Source organism: Dromiciops gliroides, chromosome 1, assembly GCF_019393635.1.
Source record: "Dromiciops gliroides isolate mDroGli1 chromosome 1, mDroGli1.pri, whole genome shotgun sequence".
NCBI lineage: Eukaryota > Metazoa > Chordata > Mammalia > Microbiotheria > Microbiotheriidae > Dromiciops > Dromiciops gliroides.
In genome coordinates this window covers 148,860,781-148,880,489 of record NC_057861.1, presented here as the reverse complement: position 1 = coordinate 148,880,489, position 19,709 = coordinate 148,860,781, and the positions used below count along the sequence as shown (strand labels likewise).

Sequence of the window (19,709 nt, the reverse complement as noted above, 5' to 3'; positions counted from 1 at the left end):
AAATGTTGGTAGAGTTGGTCTTAAGGGAATATTGTTGGCCCTGGCATTAAAGTCATGTTACAGAGTAGTGTAGCCATGTAGAACTTCTAAGAGAAAGTTAAGCCCAGATTCTTCATGGATGGGAACAAACCCAAAGTGAAAAGATAGTTGAGGTGTTAGGCAAAACAGCAGGCAGGGAAGAATCCCTGTCCTCGGCTGCTGCCCCTTCCTCTCCGTTTTCATTTCTGCCAGCCTCTACCTCCACCTATTCTGAGGCCCCATTTTAAACTGGAATGGGCATTGCCACCACAATGCCTGGTTTCTTAGGTCATTCTGTTCTCTTTTAAACTTCCTTCCTTAGTTCAATTGAGACAATGTTGGTTTGTTTTGAAAGGAATTTGTACTAGAGGGAAAATAAAAACACCAGGGGCAAGCAGGTAATAGTACAATGGTATACGTGAAGAGGCATTTACAGAAAATAGGTTTCTTATGTTAAATGACAATTTAGCCTCAGACTGACATGAAATGAGCATGCACCTAGAGCTGAAGGAACTTCAGAAGTCATCTGGTCCTGCCTGCTCTTCTTATACCGCAAGGAAACAGGACAGGTCCAGAGGAAGGATAAAAGGCTTGTCAAAGGTCAGAACAGGATTTGAACTTAGGCCCTTTGACTCTAATACAGTGCTCCTATGGATCACCCTACCTCAGTTCTGCACCTCTGGTCTATCTAGGTTAGAAGATAAAACTAAGCTACTCAAACTCTTTTTTTGGGAGGGAAGGGGGCAGGCAATGAGGGTTAAGTGACTTGCCCAGGGTCACACAGCTAGTAAGTGTCAAATGTCTGAGGCCTGATTTGAACTCAGGTCCTCCTGAATCCAGGGCCGGTGCTCTATCCACTGCACCACCTAGCTGCCCCCGCTACTCAAACTCTTAGCCTGAAGTGATTTTAGGTTGGCACCAATTCTAAGTCTGTTGAAAGTTTCAGTTTTTCCCAGTACCTATTTTCCAGTTTTCTTTATGGCTAGTAGTTCCTAGGTCATCTCTTCCATCGCTAGGCTACAAGGCATATTCACTTATTATTTGTTTTGGCCCCCTGAAGGGTGCAGAATCTTAGAAATTCTGTTGGAAAGGACCTCAGAGATGACCTAATCCAACTTGCACATACCCTCAATGATAATCCCAACACCTGGCTATCTAGCCTCTATTTGAAGCCCTTCAGGAATGAGAAACTAAGTACCTCCTGGGTCAGTCCATCTCGATTTGGGGCATCTCTGATTGTCTGGAAGTTTTCCTGGCTGTTAATATTCCAGATGTGTTCTGATAAAGGCAAAGTAGAGCAGGCCCATTACTTCTCCCATTCTGCACATTATGCTTCTCAAGGAAGCCTAAGATCAAAGTAACCACTGGGGCTCATTTTCCTCATCTGTAAAAAGAAGGGATTATACTAGATGACCCAAATAGTCTCTCCCAACTCTGAAATTCTATGCTACTATGGTTTATGAGTCTGCATCTTCCTGTTCTCTTGGTACCTTCTAATACAAATACGCTGACGTAGACACACAGCTATGGGACAAATATAAAGCTGGTTAAAATAAAATTAAACTATTAAACAAAATAATTTCATGGGCAAGGGGATATGGACAAAGATACAAGGGTATGTTTATGATTGGGATGATGAGGTGGATAGCAGTGGGAGTTCCATATTGACCTTTTGATAAAATGTTGCGGGAAGTGGGGAAGGAAGAGGATGACAGGATCTTTTCTAAGCAATCCATGAAGGCTTTGTGGAGGGAGCCAATAAGAAGAGCATTTAGGTCTATGTTGCGTGAGAATTGAGGCAGTACTTTGTTTCTCTTTCATCCATACGATGGGACAAAACTTGGGATTCACTAGTCTAGGGAACTCTCAATTGAAGAAACTCCTGTTATCAGTGTACAGCTGGCATTTTCCCTGAAATTTAAAGCTCATAAAGCTGCCTAGAACACTTAAAATTTAAGTGACTTGCCCAGGGTCATGCAGTCAATATAAGTCTAAGATGGGATTGAACCCCAGTTTTTCCAGCTTTGAGAACAGCTTTCTATCCATTCTGCCTCTTTTAAAACTCAGCTTCTTAACTGGAAAATAATAAACTACTTTTGTGTTAAAAATTTTTTTAAACCCTCAGCTTCTTAGTAAAACTGTTCCTGATCCTTTTGATATTAGTATTATCTTCTTCCTCCCCAAACAATTAAGTATTTATTTATTTGTTTGCATATTCTACCTTTCAATAATAATAGGCAAACTCCTTGGGGACAGGGACTATTTTTATTTTGGTCTTTCTATCCCCAGAACAAAGCACAGTGCCTTGTTCATAGTGGCACTTAATAAGCTAGGTAATTGTAAGGACCAGATTCTTGTCAGTCATATCAATATACATTTATTAAGCATTTACTTTTTGCCAGATACTGTGGTAAGTGCTGGGTATACAAAGGCAAAAAACAGTCCCTGCCCTGAAAAATCTTACATTCTAATGAGGGAGACAATATGTAAATAATTAGGTACATACGTATATATTCTCTTTATGTATGTGTGTTTATATGAACATATCATCTATCCATCCATCCATCATCTAGAGTAGATGGGAGGGGTAATCTCAGAGAGAAGGCACTAGTAGCTGGAGGTTAGGGGAGGGAAGGAATCAGGAAAGACCTCCTACAGAAGGTAACATTTAAGCTAAGTCTTGGAAACCACGAGAACTAAGAGTCAAGAAGCACAGGCATCAAATTGGGAAATGGGGTACCTTGTTTGAAGAACAGCAAGTAGGCCAGTGTAGGTGGGCCACAGAGTATGTGGAGAGGAGTAAAGTATGTAAGAACACTGGATAGAAAGGGTCAAGGTTTTGACCAGCTTTAAATGCTAAATAAATGTATGTTTGAACTTGCAATAAGGTGCCACTAGTTTCACTTTTCCAGATCCTGAATATATTAACCCTCTTATACCAATCCATTCACCTCCCCAGAGTAACGAACTCCATGTAAAGCCTGTACCACTTATAGGTAAAGAAATTTCAAATTAAACTCAACCAGCTGCTAAAGAGCAAAGTAACTGAACAAAGCCAGAAGTAAAACACAGTTCAAATTTGCAAACCCTACCACTCAATTGCAAGCCCTGCGACTCAAACTCTGTAAGGTATCAGGAGATGGAAATTGTCTTTTTAGAGCCCTTGGAGACCAGTTAGAAGGTCATTCCAGAAGCCATCTCAAACACAGACAAGAAACTACTAATTATATGTTCAGTCATAAAAAAGACTTTGAGCCTTTTCTTTTCCTTCTGTTATCATATACACCATCTGTAATATGTATTCTCTGCAGAGACCCTCCCTCTGTAGACATCGTCAAAGCTCAGGTCCATGACGGACTGCCTCTCTGGACAAAATTTCCCCTTTCTCCCTTTTCTATCTTGTTATTAACATATTGTTTGTTAGCATAGGGTATTATATTGTTATTTTTTACTGTTTCATCAAGGAAACACTCCATGTTCCTCAAAGAAACAAAGGGGAGAATGTGATAAAATAATGGAATTTGGCTGACGCCCAGGGTTCCCACCTGAATGTTTACTGTTTGGGAAACTGGCTAGGGATGATTGGATATGGGCCACACCTGGACTGCCCTGAGTGACGTATGCTGCCGATGTCAGATGCCAGCAGGGGAATCACTCTCCACATCTAGTTTGAAGGACTTCCCTTTTGGGGGAGGGAAAGCAAAAGTAGAAAAAGGAACGCTAGCTGAGGGGAGCTCGTCTTTTCCTGTTGGTGAGCTTCCAGTCAGTTTTAGAAAAATAACCTTGGCAGCTTGAGTTCGGAGAAACTTGTGGTGGGCAGATCAGTTATAAGACTATGGCAATAGTCCAGGTTAGAAGTGATGAGGGCTTGAATTAGGACTGTGGCTATGTGTGCAGAGGAGGAAACATTTAGATGTTGTGAAGGCAGAAATGATTGGCTATATGGAATGAGAGTGAGGAATGGGGAATGATACTGAGGTTTGAGGCCTAGTGATGAGGAAGATGGTGGTATCCTGGTGGTAATAAGTAAGTGTAAAGTTTGAGGGAGTTTGAGGGAGAGGGGAGGAGAGCAATGGGCAGGGGTATTGCCTTTTTTTTTTTTTTTTGGTGAGGCAATTGGGGTTAAGTGACTTGCCCAGGGTCACACAGCTAGTAAGTGTTAAGTGTTTGAGGTTGGATTTGAACTCAGGTACTCCTGACTCCAGGGCCGGTGCTTTATCTACTGCACCACCTAGCTGCCCCTGGGGTATGGGCTTTTGCTCTGGATATGTTGAGTTTAAGATGACTAAAAGACATCCAGTTTGAGATGTCCAAGAGGCAGTTAGTGATATGGGACTATAAAGAGAGAAGTTAGGGATGGATATATAAATCCTGGAAGCATATGCATAGGTTATAATTGAATCCATGGGAGCTAATGAAGTCAGTGAGTGAAATAAAATAGAAAGAGAGAAGAGGGGGCAGGACAGAACCTATATTCATACAGGCATTGTATGAATAAAGAACCTACAAAGAGGAGGTCCTACAGAGAATCAGGGAAAAAACCTACAGAGAAAAGCATACTCAGGAGGTGATCAACTGTGTTAAAGGTGAAGAATGCTTCAGAGAGATCAAGCAGGATGAAGCTCAAGGAAAGGCCATTACTTTTGGCAATTGAGAGATCCTGATAACTTTCATTTTCAGTTTTGTGATAAGACAAATTGTAATAGGGTTTAGAAGAGAGTGAGAGAAGAGTAGGGATCAAATGTAGAGAGCTTTCTCAAGTTTAGCTACAAAGGGAGGTGAGCTGTAGGTGGGGTCATAGGATCAAATGAGGATTGCGATTTCGTTTTTTTGTTTTATTAGTGGGGAGGTAGAGACATATTTATAAGCAGCAGGAAGAGCCAGAAGATAAGGGGACTGTGGGGACAATCTGCTTGAGATGACAAGTGGGAATGGGATCAACAGTGAATACATCCAAGTGAAGGAAGAGATAGTAGGAAAATGTCTGGTTGAGATAAGGAAGAAAGGGAATTCTTGGCAAATGGCCTCAATTTTTTGTAGTTTTTGTATAAATGGCCTCATTAAGTATGAGGTCCTCAGCTGAGAGGATGGGGGGGGTGCTAGAAGGAGAGAGACATTTGAAGCAGTCACTGTGTCAAGGAAATGATGAATTGATTAGGGAAGGAGGTAGTATGTTTGCCCTGATTCTTTTGAAACGAAAGATATCATTCTGACAGTTCTGCTATTATTAGTAAGCAGATTTATTTCAATGGACCTGCTTTTATTTTAACAGGAAGTCAAATAAACGCAATTAAGTTTTATGATACTATTTCCAAGTAAGTAATCAAATGAATGAAGCCTCTCTCAATGATTTCACAGGGTGACCATCCTCTTTTAAAATGGCATTTCCACTCAAGTCAACTTTTGAACCTTACTACAGACACTTAAAGGAGTTACAACTTTAAATAAATAAATGATGTCCTTGAGAAATCCAGTATATGTAAACAACCCATACAAACTATCCTAGACAAATGAGATATTATCCTATTTTTAAAGCCTTTGAGGAAAGGAGATGTGATGCCTACTCCAAAGTTCAACAACCATCTCTGTCAGGAATGTCATCATCCATAAATCACAGGAGCTATTCTTAAGCTCTGCCTCCTATAGGGCTACACTCAACACAGGGAAACTGCATAAAAAGAAAAACCTGAGAATTGGGGGGAGGGGGAGGGAAATGCTTCAGTATTAAGCAAGTATTGAGCTACCTAAAGTCTCTGAGCCTCCAATTCCTCCTTCTTACAACGAAGGGACCAGGCTAGATGACGTTTAAGGTCGTTTCCAGTTCTAAATCTTACAGTAAAAGGAGAGAGTCTCTGCGGTCCTCCCTGTTCTCATATAGGCCTTCTCTGAATGGATGGTAAGACTCACAGATCTGGTGCTGAAAAGACTCCCGAGAACAACTGCTTTTGGCCTTTCTCTCACCTTACCCTATATTTACTTTGTGTGGGTTTTATACGTGCAGGGCTTGTCTTACTGTATGTATATACGTATGTATGTACAAAATGCATAGCATTTATATAACGCGTGTTGGCAAAGCCCTCAACTTTATCCCATCGGATTATAAGCGCGTACAATTACACGTGCCCATGAGAATAAGCTGGTCCCTGTTATCAATGTGTGTATGTGTGTGTGTGTGTATGTATGTATGTATGTATCTGTCTGTCTGTCTCTGCAATTAGAATGTAAGGTCGTTGCAAGTAGGGACTTGTACTTGGCCCCTGACAGACTGTCTAACGCCCTGTTTACAGAAGAGGAAACTGAGGCCCGGGGACGGTGGGGTCTAGCCGCGGGTCATGCGCGGGGTCCGTGCCCGAGGCGGGTGTTCGCATTCTAGAGTGGGCGCTCTGGAGCCCCGGGGTGTTCGGGAGGGTCGGCGGGGCTGGCCCATGGCCAGGGCCCACCAGCCTCAGGCGGGCTGCCCGGTCTCCTGCCAGGACGGAGGTGATGCTAAGCAGCAAGAGATCCTGCTCTGCGGCCGCGTCATCCCAGCGAACCCTTCAGTCGCTCACAGCCCAAGGCGGGGCCGTGCGGCAGCCGTCGAAGGCTGCCCGTAACCGAGACCGAGACCGTGACCGCGATCGTGACCGCCCCGCCTCCTCCGCCCCATTTGGGGGCGGTCACGTGAAAGCGAAGCAACTGCACCAATGGGAGGCGGGCGCGGAATGGAAGGGATTGTATGACCTCCGTGACGTCACAAAGCTGGCGGGGAGAGAACACGGCCCTTCCTCCTCCGCTCCCCCTCCGCCGGCCTTCCCCCGCCTTCCTCGCCTGTCCCCTCCCGACCCCTCCCTCTCCGCTGGCTCCCGGCTCCACGCCCGCCTTGCTTGTTCCCACCCACCCGGCCGCCCCGCAGCCAATAGGGAGGCGAGAAGGGGTTCGGGGCCGCCCGGCAAGGTGCCAGAGCGGGGCCGGGGCTGGGGACAGGGCGGGGGCTGGGGCCCGTGTACCCGGGACCTGCGCCTCGGGCTGCGGGGAGGAGAAGGCGCGGGAGCCGACAGCGGAGGCGCAGCCGGAGCCGCCCCTGCCGCCCTCCAGCTGCTGCTCCCCAGGGAGAAGAGCCGACTCCCCGGACGTGCCCGGTGCGTACTCCGCGCCCCTGGGCTGCCCTCGCCGAACCGGGCTGCCCGGAGCTTGGGGGAGCGGGCGGGCCGGGCGGCGTGGGGGGGGGGCGCACAGAGCCAGCGTGGGTCACGCCCGTGGGGATGGGCTGAGGAGCCAGGTGTGCTCGAGGGGGAGGACTCGCCCTGCCCTCCCTCCGGAATGCGTCTAAGGGGGTGGGACCCAAGTGTGCGTGTGCTCCCACGGGGGTGTGGGCGTGGGCGTGCGTGGGCAGGCTAGGAAGCGTATGTCAGAACAGAGCGAGCGAGAGCGTGAGTGCTTCCAGCTCCGCAGCTCCGAGGAGACGAGGCAGAGACCCACGCACCCCACACAGACCCTCCCGCGCCACTTGAGTTATCGGATGCCAACGTACTGAATGTGGTGCGGGATGTGGGAGGAATTTGGGGCCAGAGCCCCGGAATTCTTAGGCCCCACGGTCTCATGCGAGTCAGTGGGAGATTGCGTGCCCTGTTCTCCGGACCTAGTTCGGTGTGTGGCTTAACCCCCTTCCTCTTTACACCTGTCCCTCCGTGGGCTTCCCAATGCCTGTCTCCCCTCACCCCCTTTTGTGCTGCCAAAGATGGGGTCCGGGTTTAGCTCTGCGTTCAGAGTCCAAACTCATCGTGGACGTGGCTGGGTTTGGGGGCGCCCACGCCAGCAGAGGATGGGGTGCTCGTGGGGTGCTGCTTGGTAGATGCTGCTGCTGCTGCATTATTTCTCTGCTGTACTTGTACACCCCTGAATGTGGGGAGGGGCCCCCAAGTCCGCTGTGCCTACTGCCTCTTGTTATTGCCCTCCTTGCCACTTTTCGGTGTGGGTTTGTTTGGTTTCCTCCCTCTCCTCGCCCTCCCCTCCTTCCCCATTCACTAGCTGGAGACCTCCCTCCTCCCCCTGGCTCCTCCACCTCCCTCTCTAATATGATTAATCTCTGCCTTGCTTTCAATGGGCCGGTGTTGCTGTCGCTGCTGCTGCTGCTGCTGCTGCTGCTACTTCCCGTGCGGGGTGTGGATGTTGTCGGCTCCGTGTTGTGATGACAGGAGAATGTGTGTGTGCCCCGGGTCCAGGCGAATTGGTAGGTATCCTATTAACTACCAGCTTCGGGGTACTCGAGGGAAGATTGATGGGTTTTTCCTATTTAAGTCTTTCATTGCTTTTTTGAGGTGGGGGGCAATTTGGAATTAAGGGGACAGGTAGGACAAGAGGACAAAGACATCCTGAGCTCTAGGGAGATGGCAGTTGATGTCTTTGGTTTAGGCAGATTTCAGGTTAGGGACAAAGGGAGCATCAAAAGAGTGTTGGGCAGTGCCTCTCTTCCTGTTTGGAAGATCCAGTTAATTCATTGGAATATCACCATGGGATGGGTGAAACTCGAAATAAACAACTCCCCTCTCTCTACCCCATCCCCCCCAACAGCCACTGAGAAAATGCACAAAAACAGCAGCAGCAATTTGCCTGGTGTTTTCTTTAAAAATAAATATATATCATATTAACGGTTTCTTTTTAAGGTTATTAATACTGTCTATTTTTTACATGTACAAAAAAAGCCTTTGAAAGATAAGGAGACTGGAATCAATAGAGCAGTAACATTTAGTAATTGGTCTGATTCAGAGGTTTGTTTATGAAATGGGTTTTTTCATTCCCTAGCATAGGTGCAGCAGTGTTCACATAAGTAATAGATTCATTCTTTGTCCTGCTTTTGGTTTCAGGAGGTTTTTCGAAATTACTCTGGCAAAATCAGTCACCATTGCTTGAGCAGTATGTGTATGACTATTAGGGTTCTGTGGTTTAGTTTAGGTCATAAGGCTTAAACTTTTAAGTGAGACTGTATTGAGAAAAATAAGAATTTGGCTTTTGATGAATTTATTAACATCCATAGGTGTCATTCATTTTTTAAAAATGTCACTCCTGACATCTTAGAATCAAGTGGCTCCAACCTCATTCTAATTCAGCAAGCTTGTTAGCAAAAGTTTTCATCTCAGAGGTCTTAATGTTTTAGTGAGGGATGTTTCAGAAAGGACTATAATTCATGGTTTTGGAGAGATCATTTAGTGCCTGTGACTTCATTTGAAAACTTCAGCCTGATAAAAGAAACATCACATGGTAACCTAGCACCATGGTTTATAAGGGTGGCCTTTCATTTTTGACCACTTCTTCCCCATCATTTCTCTTTTAGAGGGACACAACAGTTGGTAGGATGTAGAAGGGAACTGAGGCATAATCCCATGAAATTGGTTGTTTGAATAAAAGTGTTTATGCTGAAATAAAAAAAATTTTTGAAGGCAAATTTTAAGGGGACTGTATCAGTAAAGGATCCTTTGAGATATTTGCTATTTGAATATTGTATGAAACCCACCTGCTACTCAAATGGGTAGATCAGACTACCCTGCAGTTTTATCTCTGTTGTGAGATTTTAATCATTTTGCAACCAACTGGATAAAACTGCCTAAAAAGTAAGGCAGTTATTAGCAGGAAATAAGACAACAAAACTTAACCAAATCCTGTTTTGCATCTGTCTAGCTAAAACCAAACAGAACTTGAATTTCTCTTGATTGAAATGTCATTTTTAGGGGGGCTTCCTGAAAAACATATAAAGCTGACAAGTTTGGACAGGTGTAAACTGCTTCTCTACTTAGACCAGGGGTTCTTAACCTTTTTTTGTGTCATAGACTTTGTTGGGAATTTGGTGAAGCTAATGGACCTCTTTTCAGAATAACACTTTAAAATGCATAAAGTAAAATACATATATAATTACTGTGCTTGCTTTGGCAGCACATATACTAAAATATATATGATTACCAAGGAAATCAAAGATTAATGAAAATAAAGATGCAATTTCCCCCCCCCCAAGTTCATAGATCCCCTGAAAACTATCCACAGACCCCCGGGGGTGGGGGTGTTAACCCTAGATTCACATCATCAAAATTTTTTGTTTTATTCTTAAATTAAAATTTTGTTTTTACTATAACATTAGAAAATATTTATATAATGGAATGCTCTCAGGTTGAATTGACTAAGATTTCTACACCGCAAATCTAAACATGCATGGTGGATGAAGGCCAATAGCATGTGGTCTAACTACATCTGGGCACATCTCTTGGCACAAGTTATATAGATTTAACCTTTGGTTGACTTTCAAGTATGTTTTGGAGGGCTTTTAATCGTTAGGCCTGAAGTGTGACGTTCTCTGATTGTTCCATCTGAAATACTGTATATTTCCAAGCTGCAGTCACAGCACTGTTGAGTCACTTACTCTTGTTCCTAACATTCTAACCCTCCATTCTGATTTTATTCTCATTTTTTAGAAATGTAGCCTTTCTTAGACATTGACATCAAATATAGGGTGATCTCTAACTGCTTTTTGAGCAGTTTCATTGCTCACTCTGTTATAAACAAGGATTGATTGTTCGGAGTTTTATTTACAGTTGTCACTTCTTGTTAAATATACCCTTAAAAAAGGACACAGGGTTTAGTTAGTGCACCTTACATTTTTCTTTTTATTGTGTTTCAGTTTCTCATAGGGATATCAGAGAAATTAATTAGGCAGTATTTTACCCTCCTTCCGCCCTTTTCTGTTATTTACTAAGTCAGTACCTATTCCGGCCAAGTGAAGAGAAGGCAAGGCAGTTAATTAAAGAAAGCATTTATCTGGATAATTGATGCAGAAATACCTGCTGTCTAGGAATAGGAATGAATTGTATGATAGCATCTCCATTTGTATTTTCTAGATAAATGCTTAATATTTTGCTTGAACTGTGTATACTGACATAGAAAATACGAATTTTTATATGTGATGATAATTCTAGACATTCCCTCCTGAAGTGTTAGAGCTCTGTATTGGTGTTAAAGCGCCTCCCCCAGCCACACTGACACAGTGAGGTATGGTTTTCTATTAAGGAGCTCAGAAAGAGCATTTGTTTTAGCTTGCCATCCACTGTGGAGGAAAAATAAAATATGAAAACTGATAAAATAGGACCCTTTCAATAGGAGAATGAAATTCCAAAACAGAGACTGTTCTTCATAATGTTAACAGGCTGTTTACAAGTTCATGAAGAACAAGGATAGCTACACACATCAGGGAACCCTGTGCATAACCAGAGTCTCATTTCAACAAATAGTGTTACCCTCTCTTTAACCAGCTCACTAAACAGAGCTGCAAATGAGTAGCCAAATAGATCTAAGCTTCTCTTCCTATACCCAGTCTATCCTTCTTCTGTTCTTATTTCAGAAGACATATCGAGCAATCAGATAGCCACTAGGAGGGAGAATTTCAGCTCCTGTGTAATACAGTAGTTTTAAGTATTGAAAGAATCTGTGATTTGATTTGTATACTTTCCACTAATGTTGATTATAGCCCATCTTCATATTAGCAAGTGGGTTTCTTGGTTTTGGAGACATTCACCTGGTAGCCAACCTTTTATTAATGAAGGTTAATTAAACTTAGCTAGACAGGTTCTTACTGTCTGCCCCCAATTCTAGATTAGAAGCCTTTTTAGCTTGGTAAAACCTACCTGAGGTCCTACTTACATGAAACCTTTAAAGTACGCTTCTGTGCCAAAATGAGACTTGAATAGGATTTTATTGAAAGATTTATATAACTGTGTAATTGGCTTCTGAATGCAGTTCAAGAAATATTAAGTATTGCTGTCGGTCAATCAACAAGCATCAATTCATTGCTTACTGGGCACCACGCGAAATGCTAGGGATCCAAAGACAAAAAAATGAAATGGTCCCTGCTTAGTTTCTCTCATGGGAGTTCTCACACACACACACACACACACACACACACATACACACACACACACACACATGTCTATATATCTTTATCTATGAGTTTATACAAAGTAAACTGCTATGTGCGAGACTCTTCCTTGGTGCTTGGTGGTACTAAAACAACAGCCCTTGGCCTAAAGTTGCTTACTTGGGGGATGCAACTTGTAAATATAAGGTAATTTGATGAGGGAGAGAACACCCTAGTTGCAATTTTATTAAAGACAGGTTTAGAAGGGCAGCTAGGTGGTGCAGTGGATAGAGTGCTGGACCTGAAGTCAGGAAGACTCATCTTCAAGAGTTCCAATAATGACCTCAGACACTTAGGAGGTGTGTGACCTTGGACGAGTCACTGAACCCTGTTTGCCTCAGTTTCCTCATCTGTAAAATAAGCTGGGGAAGGAAATGGCAAACCACTACAGTATCTTCCAAGAAAACCCCAGATAGGCTCACAAAAAGTCGGATATGACTGAATGACAACAACAAGGGCTTTAGAAAGTTGCCTTTGGCTATACTAATAGGATAAAGTTTGTGAAAATAATGCTTGCCACAGGTATGAAAGTTCATCTCTCTAATCAAACGTGTATGTTGTTTTTTTTCTTTGCATTTGTTTCATTTGTTGTCTAGGAATCCCGGTCAGAAGTTCCAGCCTGCCCCTGTACTCAGATGCCATGCCTGCACCGACTCAGCTGCTTTTCCCCCTGATCCGTAACTGTGAACTCAGTCGTATCTGTGGCACCGCATGCTACTGCCACCACACACACCTGTGTTGCTCCCCTCCTCCCTTCCCTCTCAGTCGCCTGAGGTACACCCCCCAGAAGGCATACTCTACTTTCTGCCGGCCAAAGGATCCCTTCTGGCAGTATACCCACTCGAGGAGATACGCTACCACCCCTCAGAGATTTTACCTCACACCTCCGCAAGTCAACAGTATCCTAAAAGCCAATGAGTACAGTTTTAAGGTCCCTGAGTTTGATGGCAAAAACGTAAGTTCTATTCTTGGATTTGACAGCAATCAGCTGCCTGCCAATGCCCCTATTGAGGACCGCAGGAGTGCAGCAACTTGCTTGCAGACCAGGGGGATGCTCTTGGGGGTGTTTGATGGCCACGCAGGATGTGCCTGTTCTCAGGCAGTCAGCGAAAGGCTTTTTTACTATATCGCTGTCTCTTTGTTGCCCCATGAGACTTTGTTAGAGATAGAAAATGCTGTGGAGAGTGGCCGAGCCCTCCTGCCCATCCTGCAGTGGCACAAGCACCCCAATGATTATTTCAATAGAGAGGCATCCAAACTTTATTTCAATAGCTTGAGGACTTATTGGCAAGAACTCATAGACCTGAACACTGGGGAAACCACTGATGTCAAGGAGGCTTTGATTAATGCCTTCAAGAGGCTCGACAATGACATCTCTCTAGAAGCACAAGTAGGGGATCCCAATTCTTTCCTCAACTATCTGGTGCTGCGAGTAGCCTTCTCAGGGGCCACTGCTTGTGTGGCCCACGTAGATGGGGTTGACCTGCACGTGGCCAATACTGGGGACAGCCGGGCCATGCTGGGGGTACAGGAAGAGGATGGCTCATGGTCAGCAGTCACCCTTTCCAATGACCACAATGCACAAAATGAGAGTGAAGTGGAAAGGCTAAAACTAGAGCACCCCAAGGCTGAGGCCAAAAGTGTTGTGAAGCAGGACCGCTTATTGGGTTTGCTGATGCCTTTCCGAGCATTTGGAGATGTCAAGTTCAAGTGGAGCATTGAACTTCAGAAGAGGGTGATAGAATCGGGCCCAGATCAGTTGAACGACAATGAGTATACCAAGTTTATCCCCCCCAATTATCATACCCCTCCATATCTCACTGCGGAGCCAGAAGTAATATACCACAGGTTAAGGCCACAGGATAAGTTTCTGGTGCTGGCGACTGATGGTCTGTGGGAGACCATGCACAGGCAAGATGTGGTTAAAATAGTAGGCGAGTACCTAACTGGAGTTCGTCAACAAAGTCCCATCTCCGTCGGTGGTTACAAGGTAACTCTGGGACAGATGCATGGTCTCTTAGCAGAAAGGAGAGCCAAGATCTCCTCTGCATTTGAAGATCAAAATGCAGCCACCCATCTCATCCGGCACGCTGTTGGCAATAATGAGTTTGGGACAGTTGATCATGAGCGCCTCTCCAAAATGCTCAGCCTCCCCGAGGAGCTCGCTCGGATGTATAGGGATGACATCACAATTATTGTTGTCCAGTTTAATTCTCATGTGGTGGGAGCATATCAAAACCAGGAACAGTGAGTCACAAAATTAAGGCAATTAGAGAATGAAAACAGCAAGTTGGAAGGGTGTAGAGATTAAAAAAAAATCTAACTTAAGAAATCCTTTCAGTGGGTCAGCCCATCAAACCAAGCATTTACTCATTTAAAATCCTAATTAATGCAGGTATGTGTCTAGAATTTGGGAGAATGTCAGGAAGGGGTTAGTAAGCTGACTTCTTCAAAGGCTCGAAAAGAATGCGTCCTTAGTTCGGACCAGACATGGCCTCCACTTGATAAGGAAAGGACTCTTGGAGATCTATCAAGTTCTCCTCAGTGTCCTTTGGAGAGGAGAGTCATCATTTTACCAGTCTTTGAAAATAGACCTTGACTAGACAGTGAAAAGAATTGGCTGGGTCTGTGCTTACTGTAGAAAGGGAGCAAAAGAATGTCATTTGTTTGTACCTAAGTTTTCTTTAAGAAAAATACCTGCTCCACCAATGAGCTAAACTGTGGCTTGCTGCCATTTTTATTTGCATACTTCCCCTTTGTTTATTTGTTTACCCGTTGTTCAGAGAACTCTTTCCATTTAAATGTGTTAAGCTGTAAAGTTAGCAAAACTCAAGCAGTTCAAATTTACTCACCCAATTTGGTTTAGGACGTTTAAATGAAATGCTGCTTTTGGGGAAAATGTAACCAAATTTTGTTCCTTTTCTGTCCCATCTACCCACCCCCCACTCCCAATATCAACTTCCTGATGGAATTTAAACTTAATCTCTTCTTACAGTAATTTTAAGAAAACAGTTTTTGGTTCTCTCTTTCATTTGTTACTGTTAATAAACAAGGAAAAAAGCATTGAGTTTCACTTGTGTGATGTGAAAAGCTTGGTTGAGCTGCTTAAATGAGTAAGAGATTTTTTTTGACTCTTGTAAAAGATTTATGGGTTGTTTTTTTTTAAGACCAAGAAAGGGGAAAACTGACATATCCTCAGGAGCTTTAATGCCATTGTGTAGTTCCTTATTAAATAATCTCTGGCGATGGCACACTATCAGAGTAGTGATAGGCTCTTGTCAACCATAAGATCACTATTTTTTAGTTTTGGTGGTTTTCCAGAAATCTTTCACCAACTTTGTATTTCAAATGTGCCATATATATGGCAAGTTACAAAAGATGGGGTGGGGAAGGGGACACTTCAACATTACCAGATAGAGGGGAAAAGGAAGAAAGTATCTTGCCTTCCTCTGCTTCTTCTCCCCTCCCCTGAAAACACAGGTCAAAACGTAAACGTCCTTGGTTCAAAATTGCTTTATATATACTGTGTCTTGTAAATAGGAATGTAAAGAAAGAGATGAAACACCTAAGGAAGGTAATTACTGTGCATGCCTGATACTTAAAATTGATCACAGCATCATCACTCCCTGCTTTTTTCTGTACCTGTGTCCCCGTGTGATTTCATTTCTGCTGACCATAGAAGGAAAGGAATATGATCACAATAGAGGGAGACATATATATATATTTGTGGTGACACTTTGGAGCTTATTTAGTATGTATCATGGGACATTTCACTAGTGGATTTAATTGTGAACTGTGGGTTTATTCTCTCCACTCAGTCTAGTGTCAGTGAAAAGGCTAGCCATGACTACATTTTATTTGCAGGTAGATTTTGGATATAAACTGTTTCCAGCTTTCCAACATGCAATTAGTTGGGGATATTTGGTGATAGAATAAAAACTGGACCAGATCTGCAAGGAATCTTTTTGGGCATTGACCAGTCAGGCAACTTGTGGACTTCTAAATTTGATTTTGTTAAAAATTTACCCAGAAGGCTAGTAGTACAGAATAATTTGCTATTTGATTTCTTGGTATGTTACACATATTTAGTGCTCAGTGGAATAAAAAGAGAATCACTAATGCATTGTGTACTGTAGAAATGGAGTTACATCAACTGCTCTGAAAAAAAACCACTGCATATCTGATAAAGTCTCTGATGTTTGTATATAGCTCAGTGCTATGTAAATGTGGCTTCCCATTGTCCTAACCAAAATGGTGGCACTTCCCATCATTTTATTAAAAACAATCACATATTGTTCTTTGATTGGAAAGCTTAGTTCATTTTCCCACAGAACACAAAAACCACAGTTTGGATTTTGACAGCTTTAGCAATGAGATAAATTTGGGTATAATTGGAGTGTAACACCATTCAAAGCAACTGTGATCTTATTGTAATTTGTTGCCTCTGTGTTATTCTTTATGCAGAACTAAAATTCTTGTATAAGTAAAAAGGCTTGTAGCTTTCCTGTTGCCCAGTCTCATGTGTAAAGTACAGAATGTATGTAAACTGTTAAAGTATTTAGCCTTTCTTAACTTTTTCTACTGTTTAAACTTTCTAGCAGCATATGCACTTAACTACTGTATTTATATCTAATCAGTGGTTCATTATAGTATTTATATTTTAAAAAACAGTCCTTAATGAGTTAAAAAGGGATCCTGGTACTATAACAGTACTCAATAGGGAAACAACTTTGTTTCATATAAAGTATATAACTGTACAGGGATATATTAAAATGTTTATGACTTGGAGAAATATTGTTAGAAATGTCTGGAGTGAATTAAAGCATAACTGCTTTCCAAATGCCTTGTGATGTGTTTTAAGCATCAGAATGTCTTTTAAAACAATTTCAGTATCTTGTTTATATACCACTTTTACTTTTAAATATCTCTCCCTCATCGACCCTACCTAGTAAGCCATCCCTTATAACAAAATTTGAAAAGAAAAAAGTTATGCAAAACTTCCCAGTGCATCAACTGGGTCTGATAGTATATACCTTTTTTTTTTTTTTTTTAGTGAGGCAATTGGGGTTAAGTGACTTGCCCAGGGTCACACAGCTAGTAAGTGTGTTAAGTGTTTGAGGTTGGATTTGAACTCAGGTACTCCTGACTCCAGGGCTGGTGCTTTATCCCCTGCGCCACCTAGCTGCCCCTATACCTTTTTTTATACCCTTTGTCTTCCACCTCGGCAGAGAAGGGGGGGACAATACATTTTCTCATCTCTTCTGGAAAGACAAGCTTGATGTCATTATATAGCATACAATTATGATTTAAAAAATATTTTCATTCACTTTTTTGTTTAAATTTTATGTTTTCCTGGGGGGGGGCAATGAGGGTTAAGTGACTTGCCCAGGGTCACACAGCTTAAATATCTAGTGTCTGGGGCTGAATTTGAACTCAGATCTTCTTGAATCCAGGGCCGGTGCTTTATCCACTGTACCACCTAGCTTCCCCTGTTTTCCTCTTTTTGCTTGCTTCACCTTTTATCAATGTATTAAAAATTTTCCATGTTTCTTCATATTCATCATTTCTTAATGCACAGTAATATTGTGACCATCATGTACCACAATTTATCCAACCTCAATTGATGGGTGTCTACTTTAACAGTTATTTGCTGCTGCAAAAATCAAAACAGTTATTTGCTACTACTACATCAAAATATTTATTGGAATATTATAATATTAGATGGGACCTTCCTTTTAGTCTGATCTCCTTGAGATATACGCTTACCACTCAGATCTCCAGTCAAAGGTTATGGTCATTTCAATCCTTTTTTCTTTTTTTTTTTTTAAGCTTAATTTTAAATTGCTTTCTGTGTGGAGAAAGGATTAGATTTGGTCTGTTTGACTCCAGAAGGCAGACCCAAAAGAAGTAGGTAGAAGTTGTGGGGAGGGGTGGGGGAAGCCAGTTTAGCCTTGATGTCAACAGAAACTTCCTAGCAATTAGAACTGATCAGGCTGTCTCGGAGCGAGACAGCCTAGGTCCCGCTTGGGTCAGAGGTCTTCAGGTAGAGCCTAGATGATCAATTGTTAAAGATGCCTTTGGTATATGGGTTAAACTAAATGGTCACTGGAATCCACTCTTATTCAACTTCTATGAATCAATGAATAGTGCGATTATATTTTTAGAATAAATGTTAGGATTTGCTATAATTTGGGATTATGGACTTTGGTGGTCCTGTCTGTCAGTGCTTGAGCTATCCCCTCTAATGAGGATATTTGGAAGGAACCAATATAAGGAATCTCTCCAGATTTTTAACTCAGGTAAAAATGGTGTTTCAGTCTTGGTCTCTATTTGCTTTTCATCGGTAAGCAGCCAATCTGTTTTTAAATGAAAGACATTTACATAAACACAGGAGACAGATGCCTGTCTGGGCAATGAATCAGAGATTGATATTGTAGCTGGTCTCATTCCAGCCAAGGGAGTGACCTTGAATGAAGATCTTTGTAAGTCTTTCAGCAAGCATTTATTATGTACTTACTACGCGTCAGGTAATATGAGCAATATCAGAGACAAGAACAAACAGTAGAAGTCCAAAAAGGTAGTATATTTCCAAGTATACCTTTTATAGGTAAAACAGTTCTCTCTTATCTCCATACACACGCATGCACACATGCACACAAGGACACACGTATGCATGCACACGCACACAAACACAACTAGCTAGTCGTGAATCTTAGAATTTTAGAGTTTATAATATTTGAACACTCCAGGTCAAATCCAACTCTGATGTCCCGTTGTGGGTTTGAAGGTGACCTTGGATTCTCATCAATTATGCCAATAGACTGCAGATTGGCAATTACTTCCAAATTGGAAAGGCTTTGAGTTTTGGTATGGAGAAGGACATCTCTCATCTGAACAGCCTGATTAAGCGGAGAGAAGTTTGGTTTCCAACTGATGCTTTTGGTTTCGCTTTGTTTTGGGGTTGTTTGGCCATTAGTCAAGAAGCTGTATAGGAATATAGGCAGGTTTTAAGATAAGTGTGAGTGAAGTCCTTTGATGGTGAAATTTTAGGTCTTTTGAAGTATGGAAGAGTGTTTGGGCCTTGAAATGTCCCAGTATTTGCTATTAATGTTAGGAGGATGCACGTGGCAGTTTTAGCCATATGACATGACCTGTTTTTTCTACCAATTCTGCATCATTTAAAAAAATTTTTTTTTAATTTTTGTGGGGCAATGGGGGTTAAGTGACTTGCCCAGGGTTGCACAGCTAGTATGTGTCTAAGGCTAGATTTGAACTCAGGTACTCCTGAATCCAGGGCCGGTGCTCTATCCACTGCGCCACCTAGCTGCCCCCCCCCTTACTCCTGCTCTGCATCATTCTTAAGACTGATCATGAGCCAAATGGGATCTTAGAAGTCATCTAGTCCTATCCTCATTTTAAATATAGAAAAAACAAGATCACACAGTGATATAGCTGGGATTAGAATGCATTTCCTCTGATGCTAGCTTCAGTGGCATTTCCCCTTCACCACAAAAAGGGTTGGGGAGATAAATCTTGGGAAGGGAAAATGACTCCCTCTATTTGGGCAGCAGGTAGGGGTTTTAAAATGTTATTTCTGGTTTGGGGAGGTGGAAGCCTGAGGTAATAGAGTATGGGTTGGCAGAACTGTTTTAGGAAAATTGGGAAATGGCATCAGTAAAAGCAGTTGTGTTGCCTTTATTTGTTTATTTATTTAAACAGAAGCATGCATGTGCCCAGCAAAATATTGGTCTCTGTA

At 42.6% G+C, this 19,709-nt stretch overlaps 1 protein-coding gene across 1 annotated transcript; it reads left to right on the top strand.

Annotated features, from left to right (window-relative positions):
• The first annotated feature begins 6,733 nt into the window (after positions 1 to 6,733).
• PDP1 (pyruvate dehydrogenase phosphatase catalytic subunit 1) lies at positions 6,734 to 16,794 on the top strand. The gene is given in 5 exon segments (XM_043976060.1): positions 6,734 to 6,808; positions 6,811 to 6,931; positions 6,934 to 7,110; positions 7,113 to 7,136; positions 12,550 to 16,794. Coding segments are annotated over 5 exon segments (2,052 nt in total). The 3' UTR covers positions 14,205 to 16,794.
• The last annotated feature ends 2,915 nt before the right edge of the window (positions 16,795 to 19,709 follow it).